The sequence below is a fragment of the Triticum aestivum genome, chromosome 3B (assembly GCF_018294505.1).
Source record: "Triticum aestivum cultivar Chinese Spring chromosome 3B, IWGSC CS RefSeq v2.1, whole genome shotgun sequence".
NCBI classification, from domain to species: domain Eukaryota; kingdom Viridiplantae; phylum Streptophyta; class Magnoliopsida; order Poales; family Poaceae; genus Triticum; species Triticum aestivum.
The window spans coordinates 731,057,707-731,073,213 of record NC_057801.1 but is presented as its reverse complement, the minus strand read 5'-3'; the positions used below and the strand labels follow the sequence as shown (position 1 = coordinate 731,073,213).

General features: G+C 46.1%; 1 protein-coding gene across 3 annotated transcripts; it reads right to left on the bottom strand.

The window, feature by feature from the left end:
• Nucleotides 1–7,276: 7,276 nt before the first annotated feature.
• LOC123072045 (uncharacterized) lies at nt 7,277–11,571 on the bottom strand. Of its 3 annotated transcripts, none has more exons than XM_044495607.1 (3): nt 11,264–11,571; nt 11,110–11,165; nt 7,277–11,026 (listed from the first exon to the last, which is right to left on the bottom strand). In XM_044495607.1, the coding sequence occupies exon 3, from the start codon at nt 10,705–10,707 to the stop codon at nt 9,448–9,450; it is 1,260 nt and encodes a 419-aa protein (XP_044351542.1). In that variant the 5' UTR covers nt 10,708–11,026; nt 11,110–11,165; nt 11,264–11,571; the 3' UTR covers nt 7,277–9,447. The 3 variants fall into 3 exon arrangements, with proteins under 3 accessions (XP_044351542.1, XP_044351541.1, XP_044351540.1); XM_044495606.1 differs by having other exon boundaries at nt 7,277–11,032; nt 11,264–11,570; XM_044495605.1 differs by having other exon boundaries at nt 7,277–11,165; nt 11,264–11,561.
• Between the last annotated feature and the right edge of the window lie 3,936 nt (nt 11,572–15,507).

Below are 15,507 nucleotides of genomic sequence, written 5' to 3'. Positions count from 1 at the left end.
AGTGTGGCACCGCATTGAATCTTGCGAATGCGGTTCGTCCGAGCAGTGCGTGGTAGCCACTAAGGAAATGGGACGATGTCGAAGATCAGCTCTTCGCTCCTGAAGTTGTCTAGGGATCCGAAGACCACTTCCAATGTTATAGAACCCGTGCAGCGGGCCTCTACTCTAGGAATAACACCTTTAAAGGTGGTTTTGGTGGGCTTGATCCTTGAAGGATCAATGCCCATATTGCGCACTGTGTCCTGATAAAGCAGGTTCAGGCTGCTGCCGCCGTCCATAAGGACGCGCGTGAGGTGGAATCCGTTGATGATTGGGTCTAAGACCAGTGCGGCTGAGCCGCCGTGACGGATGCTGGTAGAGTGATCCCTACGGTCAAAGGTGATCGGACAAGCTGACCATGGGTTGAACTTGGGGGCGACTGGCTCCATCACATAGACGCCCCGTAGTGCCCGCTTCCATTCCCGCTTGGGGATGTGGGTGGTGTAGATCATATTGACCGTTTCACCTGGGGGGATTTCTTTTGCCCCCCCCCCCCCCGTGTTCGGGCGCTGGGGCTCATCGTCATCGTCGCTGTGCAGCCCCTTGTCCTTGTTTTCGGCATTTATCTTGCCGGCCTGTTTGAACACCCAGCAGTCTCTATTGGTGTGGTTGGCTGGTTTGTCCGGTGTGCCATGGATTTGGCACGAGCGCTCTAGTATGCGGTCCAGACTGGACGATCCCTGATTATTTCTTTTGAATGACTTTTTCCGCTGTCCGGATTTAGGTCTGCTGAATCCGGTGTTGACTGCCGTGTCTTCCGTGCTGTCGCCGTTGTTCCATCTCTTATGTCTGTTGCGCTGTGGCTTGCCGTTGGCATCACGGTCGTCCGAAGTGCCGGAATGTGGCGTGGTGCCACTACGAGCCAACCAGCTATCCTCACCCGCACAAAAACGGGTCATTAGGGTTGTGAGAGCTGCCATAGACTTGGGTTTTTCCTGGCCGAGGTGTCGAGCGAGCCACTCGTCACGGATATTATGCTTAAAAGCCGCCAGGGCTTCGGCGTCCGGACAGTCGACTATTTGGTTCTTTTTAGTGAGGAACCGAGTCCAGAATTTTCGGGCTGACTCTCCGGGCTGTTGAGTGATGTGGCTCAGGTCATCAGCGTCTGGTGGTCGCACATATGTGCCCTGGAAGTTGTCAAGGAATGCATCTTCCAGGTTTTCCCAACTACCAATGGAATTTGCTCGCAGGCTGTTTAACCAGTGCCGGGCTGGTCCTTTGAGCTTAAGGGGGAGATACTTGATGGCGTGTAGATCATCTCCGCGGGCCATGTGAATGTGGAGAAGGAAATCTTCGACCCATACTGTGGGGTCTGTTGTGCCATCGTATGATTCTATGTTTACAGGTTTGAACCCTTCTGGGAATTCATGATCCATTACTTCATCCGTGAAGCAGAGGGGGTGTGCGGCGCCTCTGTGCCGGGCTATGTGGCTACGCAGGTCGGATTGGTCTGGGTTGTTGTGTTCGGCCCGGCCGGATTTGTTGATGATGTATCCGGCGTGACGGTCGTCGTCGCGCGCTAGGGCACGCCCCCTCGATTCGTAGATCGATCTTGGTTGTCCTGCTTTATTGTCCAGAATATCTTGCAGGTCGTGCCTGTTGCCCTGAGCCGTAGTGTATCGGCGTGGGGGTGCGGGCTGGTATCCCATTTTGTCCCGGCCACGGGGTGGTCGGTCAGCCGTTTGGCGTTCGAGTCCATATTCCTCGGCTGCCAGGTCTTCAGTCCATCTATCTGTGAGCAGGTCTTGATCAACTTGTAGTTGCTGCTTCTTCTTCTTCAGGCTCCTTGCAGTGGCTATAAGCCTACGCTTGAAGTGCTCCTGCTCCACGGGATCCTCAGGTACGCCGAACTCGTCGTCGCCGAGGCTGATATCGTCTTCGGAGGGGGGCATGTAGTTGTCCTCCTCCGAGTATGCGTCTGTCGCCTGTTCTTCTGGGATGACCTACTCATCTTCCTGTTCGGCCTGCTCAAAGGCGGGCTGATCAGGGTCATATTCTTCTTCGGCGCCATCCGGCTTATTTTCGCCTCCGGGGCCGGTGTTGCTATGGCGGGGCTTGGAGCGGCGCCGACGACGTCCATTCTTTGATTTTCTTCCCGAGGGGTTGTCCTTCGTTGCCTCGTTGCCATTAGTTTCCTTCGGAGTGTCCACCATATATATATATCATATGAGGAGGTGGCCGTCCACCGCCCGGTGAGCGGTGGCTCCTGTGATTCTCTTACATCGTCGTCCATACCGTCGATGTCTTCGGAGTCGAAGTCAATCACGTCGGTTAGATCATCGATCGTGGCAATGAAATGGGTGGTGGGTGGGCAACAAATTCCGTCGTTGTCTGCTTCCCACTCGAGCCGGACATAGTTCGGCCCGGAGTCTCCTGACAAGGAGAGAGACATCAATAAGTCCAGCATGTCGCCAAAGGGCGAGTGTTGAAAAACGTCCACCGCGGTGAACTCCATCGCCGGAGCCCAACCAGGATTGGCGGGCTTGGGGGCGCGCGGACTGGGACCTACGTCCAGATATGAATCCGGGGGTCCAAAGTCACAGGTTCCCTCAGAGGTGAAACCTATGTTCGGCTCCATTGCCGATGAAGGTACGACCTGCGGGGCGGGGTCTAGCCCTCCGTCCTTAGGCGAAGCAACCTGTCCCGGATTTATATCCGAGGCTTCTGTTGGGACGATATCCCGAGTGACGTCTGACAGCAGGTCTAAGCCGTGCTCATCGCGACTGTTCGGTGCTTCTTGCGCTGGCCCAAATCCGTCAAAGATCAAGTCTCCATGGATATCCGCCGTGTAGTTCAGGTTTTTGAACCTTATTTGATGGCCGGGGGCATAGCTATCGATCTGCTCCAAGTGGCCAAGCAAATTGGCCTGCAGCGCCAAGCCGCCAAACACGAAGATCTGTCTGGGGAGGAAAGTCTCACCCTAGACCTCGTCGTTAATGACGATTGAAGGAGCCATCGAGCCTGACGGCGATGTCACAGAGGAACTCTCAATGAAAGCACCAATGTCGGTGTCAAAACCGGCGGATCTCGGGTAGGGGGTCCCGATCTGTGCGTCAAGGCTGATGGTAACAAGAAGTAAGGGACACAGGTGTTTACCCAGGTTCGGGCCCTCTCGATGGAGGTAAAACCCTACTTCCTTCTTGATTAATATTGAAGATATGGGCAGTACAAGAGTAGATCTACCACGAGATCGTAGAGGCTAAACCCTAGGAGCTAGCCTATGATGGTATGATTGTAATTGTGATCGGCCTTCTAAGGACCAACCTCTCCGGTTTATATAGACACCGGAGAGGGCTAGGGTTTACATGGAGTCGGTTACAAGGAAGGAAACATAATATCCGGATCGCCAAGCTTGCCTTCCATGCCAAGGAAAGTCCCATCCGGACATGGGCCGAAGTCTTGAGTCTTGCATCCTCACGCTTCAATAGTTCGGACGTCGTACACAGTCCGGCTGTCCAGATACCCCCTAATCCAGGACTCCCTCATTGGCCTCGTCCGATTTAGGCGTGTATAGCGCCCCAATTCGGCCTTCCGAATTCTAGGGGCTTCGCCGCAATTTAAAATTATAGACTTCTATGGCTAAGTGAGAGTTATAATGCCGCATAGTCTGATTTCCTGGTTCGCTGCGCCAAACACCTCCTTCACGGACCAAAAATTTGGATAAAAGAGTGTTTTGGGTTTTCCACGAACACCCCAGTACTAGTTACGTGGGGGCAGAAACCGACGACTGGCCTACTCTCAGAATTTTATAAACAGCCGCACAGAAGGTAATATTTTAAATCACCAAATCGCTATATAGTGCAACCAAATTCGTTTTCATATTACAAAAACAACAGGAGTACATTTACTCAAAGATGGCGTCCTTGGTACATTCATCGGCCACAAGACGAGCGCCTTTCATAACGCCATCATAAATTTTTCGGGACAGCGATGCGCCTCGCCCTTCGGTGGTCCATCCTTCACCAGCCCCTCCGCATCCAGCTTGCCCCAATGCACCTTCGCACGGGCAAAAGCCCAGCAGGCACCCTCAATGCAAACGGATTGCTTGATCACTTCAAGTCGCGGACAAGCATTTACCATCCGCTTTATCAGGCCAAAGTAGCTGGCGGGCAGGGGCTCACCAGGCCACATCCGGACTATGAAATCCTTCATAGCCACTTCGGCCGCCCTGTGGAGTTCCACCAATTGCTTCAATTGGTCACTGAGAGGCATCGGGTGTTCGGCTCCAGCATACTGGGACCAGAACAACTTCTCTGTTGAGCTCCCCTCCTCGGCACGGTAGAACTCCGCGGCATCTGATATGCTGCGTGGAAGATCTGCGAATGCCCCTGGAGAGCTCCAAATGTGGGTAAGTAAAAGAAATGTCTCCTCCACATGATTGCTCTGCATAAAGAATGTCTTACCCGCCGCTATCTTCTTGGCCGCCTGGATTTCCTGCTGGGCCTTTTCGGCTTCGGCCTTGGTGTCTTTCATGCTCGAAAGGGCCTTCGCAAGCTCAGACTCTTTCGTCTTGAGATCACGCTCCAAGGACTCAAACTTCTTGCCGAACTCCTGGAGCTGTTGCTGTACCTCACCCACTCTAGCATCTTGCTTTTCACGCTCAATGCGCTCCGTGGACGCCTTATCTTCGGCCTCGGATACCGCTTTCTTCAGGGCCGCTACTTCGATCGTGGCCCCTATTACAAAATCATGATGCTTTTTAGCGTCACCAATTTTTTCTTCTCTATATGATATGAGAACGGGGTATCACTCACCTTTGTTCTCTTCGAGCCGCCTCTTTGTGAGGCTGAGCTCCTCTTCAGCCTGCTTTAGGTCCAGTTTGAGTCCGGCGACCTCGGCCGTGCTGGCGGCAGTGGCAAGCAGCATTGCCTTATTATTCACGAAGACACCTATTATTAGACTCCTGCGGATTAAAATTGATGCTCCGTTCGGCTTTTCTTTTCGAACACCAAACAGAGAATCAGGGGCTACTGTCTATCAGGTTGAGGATGTTCCTCAACTCACAGCGGTGGAGAATGATATTCTCGTGGCTCCTTTTTCTGAGAAAGAGGTGTTCGAGGCCATATCGCAAATGAAAAATAACAAGGCGCCGGGCCCTGATGGTTTTCCAGCGGAGTTTTATAAAAAAGTGTTGGCATATTATTAAGGGGGATATGTTGCCTCTGTTTAATAATCTCTTCTCTGGACAGCTTCAGCTTTTTCAGCTGAATTTTGGTACGATAACCCTTCTCCCTAAGAAAACAGAGGCTGTGAGAATTGAGCAATTCAGGCCCATCTGTCTTCTGAATGTTAGTTTCAAAATCTTTACCAAGGTTGGGACTAATAGGCTCACACAGATTGCGCATGCTGTGGTACAGCCTACCCAAACTGCTTTCATGTCGGACAGGAACATTCTTGAAGGGGTTGTGGTTCTTCATGAAACGCTCCATGAGATCCACACGAAAAAACTGGATGGGGTTATTTTCAAAGTGGATTTCGAGAAAGCGTATGACAAAGTCAAATGGCCCTTCCTTCAACAGGCCTTACGTATGAAGGGATTTGATGAAGCTTGGCGACGCCAGGTAGAATCCTTCATGCAAAAAGGTAGTGTTGGAATTAAAGTGAATGACGATATAGGTCATTATTTCCAGACACACAAAGGCCTGAGGCAAGGTGATCCGATGTCTCCTATTTTATTCAACATTGTGGCGGACATGTTGGCAATTCTTATAGGAAGGGAAAAGGAGGTCGGTCAGGTGGATGGCTTGGTGCCTCATCTGGTTGATGGGGGTGTCTCCATTCTGCAGTACGCTGATGATACAATCATCTTTATGGAGCATGACTTGGTAAAAGCGAGAAATATGAAGCTGGTGTTATGCTTATTTGAACAATTGTCCGGATTAAAGATTAACTTTCACAAAAGCGAGTTGTTCTGCTTTGGTAGAGCCAAGGAGGAACAAGAGGCTTATAGGCAATTGTTTGGATGTGAATTAGGGGCTTTACCTTTTACGTACCTAGGTATACCTATTCACCATCGTAAGCTAAAAAACAGAGAGTGGAAGTGCATCGAGGACCGGTTTGAGAAAAAACTCAATTGCTGGAAGGGAAAACTCATGTCTTATGGAGGCCGGCTGATTCTTATCAATTCGGTGCTCACGAGTATGCCGATGTTCCTTCTATCGTTCTTCCTAGTTCCAGTCGGGGTTTGGAAAAGGCTAGACTTTTACCGATCAAGATTTTTTTGGCAGAGTGATGATCTTAAGAGAATGTACCGACTAGCCAAATGGGATATCATCTGTCGACCAAAGGACCAAGGGGGTCTGGGTGTTGAGAATCTCGAGGTCAAGAACAGATGCCTTCTTAGTAAGTGGCTGTATAAGTTATCTGTTGAGACAGACGCGACGTGGGCACAGATTCTTCGTAACAAGTATCTGCAGTCCAAGACTTTGTCACAGGTGACCGTGAGACAAACGGACTCGCCGTTTGGAAGGGGCTTATGAGAGTTAAGGCTGCCTTTTTTAATACGACAAAGTTTATCGTCGGTAATGGTAACAGTACCCGTTTCTGGGAGGATACTTGGCTTGGTGATACGCCATTGGCGTTCCAGTACCCGTCCTTGTATCGTATTGCTCAACGACATGACGCGTTGGTTGCAACGATTCTGCAGTCCGTACCCCTTAATATCCAGTTTCGGAGGGTGCTTATTGGTGATAGGTGGGAAGCTTGGCTTCATTTGGTGACTAGACTGATGGAGGTTTAGTTAGCTCATCAGCCCGATCAATTGTGTTGGAAACTTACTAGGTCTGGAGTGTTTACGGTTAAGTTGATGTATATCGATGAAATTAACTCTAGTGTCATTCCTAGTTCCAAACATGTTTGTAAAGTTAAAGTTCCTTTGAAGATTAAAGTGTTTATGTGGTTTGTACATAAACAAGTCATTTTAACAAAGGACAACTTGATATAGCGCAATTGGACATGCTCTACTAGGTGTAGCTTCTGTGATCGGGACGAGACCATTAAGCACCTCTTCTTCGAGTCCCCGTTGGCGAGAGTCTTGTGGCGCACTATGCAAATAGCCTTTAACATTACTCCTCCGGACTCGGTAGGTTCGTTGTTTGGAACGTGGCTTGCTGGGATAGAGTCCGATACAGCTGGACACATTCGTGTAGGAGTATGTGCGTTGTTATGGGCAATTTGGAACTGCAGGAATGATTTGGCTTTTAACAGACCAACAACTATTCATTTTTTGCAGGTTTTATTCCGTGCCACGGCGCTGATCCGTTTGTGGTCCTTACTCACTCCGATTGCGCCCAGGGAGCGTTTGGTTACTGGATCTGTCCGGTGGGAGATGGTTGCGCGGGATATCTTCAACCGGTTTGGATGGCGGTCATGTAATAAGATAGATGATTAGTTTTCCTGTCTTTATACTGTCAGCCGGTTGTGGCTATGTGGCTTTTTGTCTGTTTGTGTTGAGGCTCTGTGTGAGCTCGCTTTTATTTACATTTCCAGACTTTGAGATATTATTGAACCTATTTATTAAATAAATGTGGCCGTATGCATCGTTCTGATGCAGAGGCCGTGGAGCCCCCCTTTTCTAAAAAAAATCTCCATATGAAACTTATACTTTTGCTGCCTTGCTTTATTTTTAGAATGGAAGCCCATAAAGGCCAGAACAAAAATCCACTTCCATCATGTCTAGCAACTTATCTTGGCATCTAAGATTGACAAATAAATCACGTCTTGTACTTTTTTTTTGCGCTCAAGTGACAACAATCACCCCCATTTAAGAAAAATTGGGATATGTAAGGTAGGCGCTGGGATAGATGTTTAGGGGGAAAAAGTTAAGATGGACAAAACTTAGGCAACACAAAAGGTTAAGATAGACAAATTAAGGATAATGGATGCTGAAGTATCCACAGCTCATAACCATTGGTGCAAATACAGTTGATAACCATTGGAGCAAATACAATTGATATCGAAGAGGATATACACAAACAAATAGTCAGAACGCACTGACACATCAATTATAATATGAGCAATGTTCAGATTCTTTATGAGGCAAATATGAGAACAAGTGCTGAAAGCATTAATACAAAGGATGTTGAGTTGTCTACAAAATTATTGGGAAAATAAACAACTGACGTCTTCTAATGAGAATCAAGTGGCCACCTCATACTCTTAGCTGCATTTGACATTTTGGTGGATCATGACAAATTTGATTAGTTAAATTGTTTTAACATCTTTTTCTATTTCACAATATGATCTTAAAATAATCGATCAATAGAAAATGACTTTATAATCTCATTCTTGCTACTAGAAAAAAAGTTTTTATTGTGTGGTAAGTGTACATTGGTAGTGGTTTAAATAGTAACCGAGTCCAAACATGACACTAAGCTCACAAGACAAATTCATCATAGCACAATTCTGCAAATTGGCTCTTAGGCCAAAGAGCATCGACTTGATTTATCTCAGTCTCGTGATGTTTTCATGAATATGAGCATGATGCATGAAATAAATGCTGATATATATCACTAGCAATAGATTCGCAAAAAACAAATATCACTAGCAATACGAAGACCAGTCATATGAATACACATTTATATCCACATTTTCCCATCCAATTTTTTGGAATGGTTTTGGATGAGCTCATGGATAATAGTAGCTTGGAACAATTAAGTGCATGAAAGTAGTAGGTTTACGATGTGAGGATTCATAACTGATAATAAGATTCTAAGCTGTCAATCATATGGAGATATAAGAAGCAGGACACAAGCAGATAGTGGTGATAAGGGATTTGGTGCAGTGAGGATATTATTAAGCGAAGACAAGTGTAAGAGCATCTCCAGCCGTTGGCCCCCTAGGGGACTCGAAAATTCTCCGCCTGGGGGTGACCCGGAGAAAAAATTGGCTTGGGACCGATCGGGTTCCGAGTCGCCGGCCCGAGGGTCGCCCAGAAGTTTTTTTTTAATTCTTTTTAAACATAAGTTCCGCTATAATTCGGCAAACGGGCATAAATTTCGGCAAAATATAGCAAACTTACAATAAACTTCGGCGCTTAACATGTTTTTACATAGCAGACTTAAGAAAAAAACCTAGCTACAGGAAAAACGCGCTGAGCGCGGCGAAGTCCTCGTCGCTGTCGCTGTTGCCTTCACCGCCATCGCCGTCGTCCTTCTCCTCCTTGACGCGGCCGCTGCCGCCCCTATTGGACCCCTGTCTGTCGTCGCCCTGGCGGACCGGTGGCGACACGTCGTCGTCGAGGACGATGACTCCTCCCTTGTCGCGGCCCCGGCGCCGAGCGGAGTACTGCTCTAGGGCGCGGCACTGGCGCTCTAGCTCCGTCTGCGCCCAGTCCTTGCACGCCCATTTCAACGCCGCCTCCTCGGAGAGGCCCGGCTCCGTCTTGACCGGTGAGCCCCGGCTCCGTCTTCACCGCGGTGAGCCTGGGCTCCGTCTTCGGCTTGACGAAGCGGGAAGGGGCCGAGGAGGAGGCGCGCCCGCCATCGTTGATGACGATGCCGGCGTTGTGTGTTCACCGGCCGAGCGGTGTCTCGCCGGGCTCGGCCTTGACGTTGAGCAGCGACGGCGACCCCGACGAGGAGGAACGGGAGGAGGAGGAAGAAGTGGACGCCACCCTCCTCGGCATCCACTAGTCGTCGTTCCGGGCCGGGGCGGGAGGGTAGGCATGGATGGGTCGTTGCCGCCCTCGAGGTGCTGGAGGACGGCGTGAAGCGAGCGGCCGGGGGCACCCCACCACAGGCGGCGCCCCTCGTTGTTCTGTCTGCCCCTGACCGTCGGCGCCCCGTTGGTGGAGGCGATCCGTTGCGCCTGCCAGTGCTGAAAGTACGCCGCCCATGCCCCATGGTTGCCGGCGGCGTACTGCGGGAGGGCCCGCTGCTCGTCCGTCATTGACGCACAAACGTGGTCGACCTCGGCGGCGAAGAGGTCGGGGCGCGCGTCGACGTCGGGCACCGGGCAAATGGGGACACCGCCGGCGCTAAGCCTCCAACCCGACGGCCCGACGCGCATGTTGGGAGGCGCCGGGATGTTGGCCTCGAAAAGAAGATAAGCCTCCCACTCGTGAAGGGAGCGGCGGCCGAAGCCGTTCGCCGCCGCCCATTCGCCGGGGAACCGCTCGGCCATCGTCTCGGGGAGGAGGGCACGGGGAGAGAGGGGGAAGAGAGTGGGCGGCTGTGCGCGGGGAGAGAGGCAGAGAGCTCGGCGGCGGAGCTGTGGGCGGTGTGGCCAGAGGCGAGGGAGAGGCTGCTTTTTATAGCCGGGCGCCGTGTGTACGCATGGCGGAAGGGGGGCGTCGCCATGCCGCCCGTGAGGCATCAATAGAAGGCTGACCGGTGGCATCCTTGCCATTGATTCCCCGCGGGAAACCGAGGCGTTTGTGAGGACGACGAGGCGGGTGTCGCTGACTCGGCGGGCCCGCAGCCCGTTCGTGCCAAAACCACTCGCCCCGGCGCCCCCGGTTCGGCCTGAGTACGCCGGCACCAATTTCGGCTCAAGCCGCCGAAAAACAGGCTCTTGGGGGCGCGACTGGGCGTTTTGGGCGCCGGCGCGAAAAAATCGTCTGGGGAGGGCCTGTTGGCGGCGCGGCTGGAGATGCCCTAAAGAGATTGTATGCTTGATCAATGTTATTCTTTCTCCGGTTGTCACCGCTGGGATTGTGTACAATGTCATTGCTTATCTTCCAACAATCAAATTAATATAACAAGACTTTGTTGGCGTCTTTCAGACATCCTATATGAACAAGTCAAGGACAAAAAGGAGGAGCAAGGGATTGGAGTCCACTTACAAATAAAAAGATGAGCATGATCAACGATACATTTTCTTAATGGGGGCAATCTATATCATTCAAATACTCATCAACTTAATATAGTGGACCGCACCTGCCGTGTGGTACGTATCAATGAGAAATTAAACATCTCGCCGTTACAATTTGGGTCTGGGGTTCAGATTGGACTTTTCGGAGACGCGATTTGGGTGAACGGGCTTAAGTCTGAAACTGGAAAGTGGTGTTAGGAAATTACACCACCAACAAAAATGTTTCTAGATAGTCAGCCATTTATGATTTATCCATACCTACGTATCATTCCTCTGCAGAAGTGCTACGTAAGTGAACTATTTAGCATCGAGAACTGAAAAAACGATATTTAGATGAGAAAATAAGTGAACAAAAATCCTCGCAATAAGAAATGGAAAAAAAATTGAAGGCACGGTGACAAGAGAAACTAACCGTAACCAAGGCGCTTGATGCTGTGCTGCACACGTTGTTCCACATAATCTCCCTGCACGGGTGGATCTTCCGGGCGCGGGACGAGGCAGACGACGCACAGCAGCTTCCCCTCCGCTCCCGCGGCCGCGGGCATCACCATTCACCTCTTCATCTTCTCGACGGACGACAACCAGCTGGTCATCTTCCGGATCGGTTGCCTTCTTCGATCTGCGGAAGAGAGTTAAGACGGAGACTCTGAGACGCAATCAGAACTTCAGACGGAGCCTTCTCCATGAAGCAAGGCCTGACCGTGTCCTTCTTTCTTGGGGGAGAAGAAAAAATGAACCACGCGTTCTCCACATGTTCACGCGGGGATTTGATGTGGACAGCTTAACTGGATCAACGCGGTGCCTGAATCTTGTTGTTGCTGATGTTAGCAATATCGGCTGAAGCCCCGGTCCATAGCCTCTCGATCTCTACCAGTTCGGGTGGGGTGCAACAGAATGGTCGTCCATTCGAACTGACAGAGTGATTCGGATTGTGCGCGAGGGTGGTCAATGCCCGGTGGTTGGAGGCAGTGTGGGTTTTTATCATTTATGCCACCGATTGTGTCCCACTACTCGGTTTTACACTAGGAATTTTAACCGCTCAAAAATGACATCGCTTCGTTAGACACATGCTCAAAAATGCCACTAGACATCATTATTGTGATCTCAAATCTCTTTTGCCATGTTATAATGACATAAATACCTATGGACCAACATGTCAGCTCTCCCTTTATTTCACTACAATAAAGTGTGGGGCCTACTTGATCCCAACAGCGTTCTTATTTTTCTGTAAAATTATTCGCTTGGTTACTCCTGACAAATGGGGCCACACTTATCAGTGTGAGATAGAGAGAACTGACATGTAGGTCTAGGCTTATTTTTGTCATATAACATGGTCAACGGGTTTGAAGTGAAAATAATAATGTGTAATGGCATTTTTGAGGAAACATCTAACAGAGCGATGGCATTTTTTAGATATCTAATGGCATTTTTGAACAAGCATCTCACGTATCGATGGCATTCTTAAATAGTTGTAACTTCTAATGGCAAAACTGAGTAGTGGACACAACTAGTGACATAAATGATAAAAGCCCCTTGATTTTTGGTGAATGTTTCCATCTAGCCAGGGAACTAGTGAAGGCAGCCTGCTTCGAAATTTTCTGAGCGATCGAATATCTTCATTAAGAAATGGTACCGGCTAGAGATCAATTGACTGATCCCACAAAAGAAAAGAGATCAATTGACTGGAAACAAAATTTGAGTCAGTTGACTGACCATAAATTTGTTTCACTCAATTTGCTCTCAACCTTGTGAGGCATGCCGGCCCAGCGGAGCAAGCACGTATGGCACACTGCCTTCTTTTTTCCAGACACAAAAAAAGGCACTGTGACACAATGGGCGCATGGATCCTGGCGAGCTGGCTTTTTTTCTTTTGATTTTTTTCATGTTGTCTTTTTTATTTCCGCCAGTTTTATATTTAAAATGTGCACTAATTTGATAGGCATTCTCAAATTTTAAAACATGTTCATAAATTTAGAAAAATGTTTACTAATTCTAAATATGTTCATCAATACAACAAATCTTCACAAATTCAATAAATGTTCATGGATCAATAAAAATCACGAATTCAAAAAAAACATCAATATAAAAATTGTTTCCGAATTAAAATAAATGCTTGTGAATTCAAAACTGTTCACAAAATTGAGAAAGTTTGTGAAGTCAAAAATAATCGTGAGTTTGGAAATGCTCATGAATCAAAAAATGTCTGCAAATTTGTGGGGAACAAGCGCAACGCATGGGCTTCGCCCAGTTGATCTGTCACGGCACAAGGTAGGCCCAAACTACATGACTACATCACCGATGTTATAGATAAATCGACCGGCTCTGCTTCATGCGTATAATAGTTAATTTGCTTTACAGGCGCCTGCTATAGAGAAATTAAATTATTGGGAAATAAAATTATTTGTTTCATGAGATAATCTTGGAAATTAAGTTATTGGAATACCCACTCACGAAGGAAATACCATATTAATATTTGCCAGTTATTACAGCAATTTACATTTTACTATTGATATTCCTTTTTTTAGTTGCCATGGTATAAATTATTGTGAGTTGTTAACCGGATAAACAAAAGATGGATGGTCGACTGAAATTCTAATACTTTGTGTGGTGTCAGAATAAAGGATAAAGAACAAAAGTAAAATGAAACAAAAAAATGAGGATTTCTAAAAAAGAATGAATTTGTGGCATTGATATTACCCTTTAAAAATAAATAAAATAAAAAATAAATAAAATATACAAAAACAAAAGACAAAAATTGCAGAGAAATCACACTTTTTATAATATGCAAGAATAAACATATACTAGTGGAATTTTTTGCAGAATAGAAGTTTCCTGATAAAGAATGTACTAGTGGCATTGGTATTATCTTTATAGAAGAAAACATATAAAATAAAATTTTCTATGGAAGAATGAATCAGTGGAAAAATGAAAAAAAATTGCCCACAATTTGCACAGGAATTTTTGTTTGTAGTAATATGTCAGAATAATCATATAATAGTGGATTTTTGATTTAAAATGAAACTTTGATACGAAGGAATGAATTAGTAAAATTGGTATTACCATTAAAGAAGAAATAAAATAAAATAAAAACTAAGTCAAAATCAAAATAATGAAGTTTTATAAGAAATAATGAATTAGTGACATTGATATTACCCCTTAGGAATAAATAAAATGAAATAAAAACTAGAACAAAATCAAATAATGAAGTTTTGTAAGTAAGTATGAATTAGTGATAGTGTATTACCTTTTAAGAAGAAATAAATCCAAATAAAAATATCAAATCAAAATAACTAAAAAATAACGAATTATATGCCTTTGGTATTACCCTTTAGGTAGAAATAAAACAAAAGAAGAGACAAAATAAAAATAGTGAGGATTTCTATGGAAGAATGAATACGTTGCATTGGTATTACAATTTAAGAAGAAAGAAAATGAAAAATAAAAAAATGAAATTTTTTGCACACAATTTACACAATAATTGTGCTTTTAAATAATATGCAAGAATAAGCATATAGTAGAATTTTCACAAAATAGAAGTTTTATAAGAAAAATGAATTAGTGTCATTGGTATTACCCTTAAATAACAAAGAAAATAAAATAACAGCTGAAAAATTTCACGTATATTGCATAGAGCTTAAACGATTCCACAATATGGAAGAATAACCATATAGTTGTGCAACTTTCATACGACAACATGATTTACAGAAAAATTGCATAGAACTTGCATGTGCGCATCCATGTTTTACACCCGGTGTTAAACAAACAAAAGGCCAACTATTACACCTAAAACCTTTTTTGGTTTCAACCAAATCGCTCTCCACTATCTGAGCGAGATCCAAAGGCCTAACTATCTTCTTTGTCCCATGTACAAAACTAAAACAAAATAAAAATGAAGTTTTCTAAGGTAGTATGGATTAATGGATTGGTATTACTGTCAAAGAAGACAGAAAAAAAAATAAAGAAAAAGATGATAAAAACTTGCACGGAAATTCCACTTTAGTATAGTTTTGACACATATTATATAGTACTTGCGTGTATATTTACATAGACCCATGTCCACACATAGGGATTAAGAAATCAAAAATGACACAAAAACAAAAGAAAAAACAGAAGCAAACACACATGAAAAAATAAGAAGAAAATGACCAAACCTTTTATTTCAGGTGGCTGTCTAGTAGCAAAAGTGAACAAAAAAATAACAACTCAGGGATGAATCATCTGTCAACATGGCAAAGTAGAATTCACACACACACACACACACACACACACACACACACACACACACACACACACACACACACATAAAGGCATGCACGAACATGGGAGCTCCTATTTGGCGCTCAAGGCACCGAACCTCCATGGGCCACGACCCATTAGCTTCGCCGTGCACCCTGGCAATTTCCTTAAACGGTTGGTTCTTCAGTAGATTTTATGTAGGTTCCATTGGTTTTATTTTGGGCAGGTATTTTGATTATAAAAAGGAATTTTAAAGCCTTCATGATTTTATTTTCTTGAATTCAAATAATTTCACAAATTTTAGGAACAAATGTGAAATTTAAAATAGTTTCCATTTTTTTATAAATCTTCATGAATTTGCAAATTTGAAATAAATTTTTATGAATCTAAAGAATGTTCACAAATTTAAGAATTTTTTAC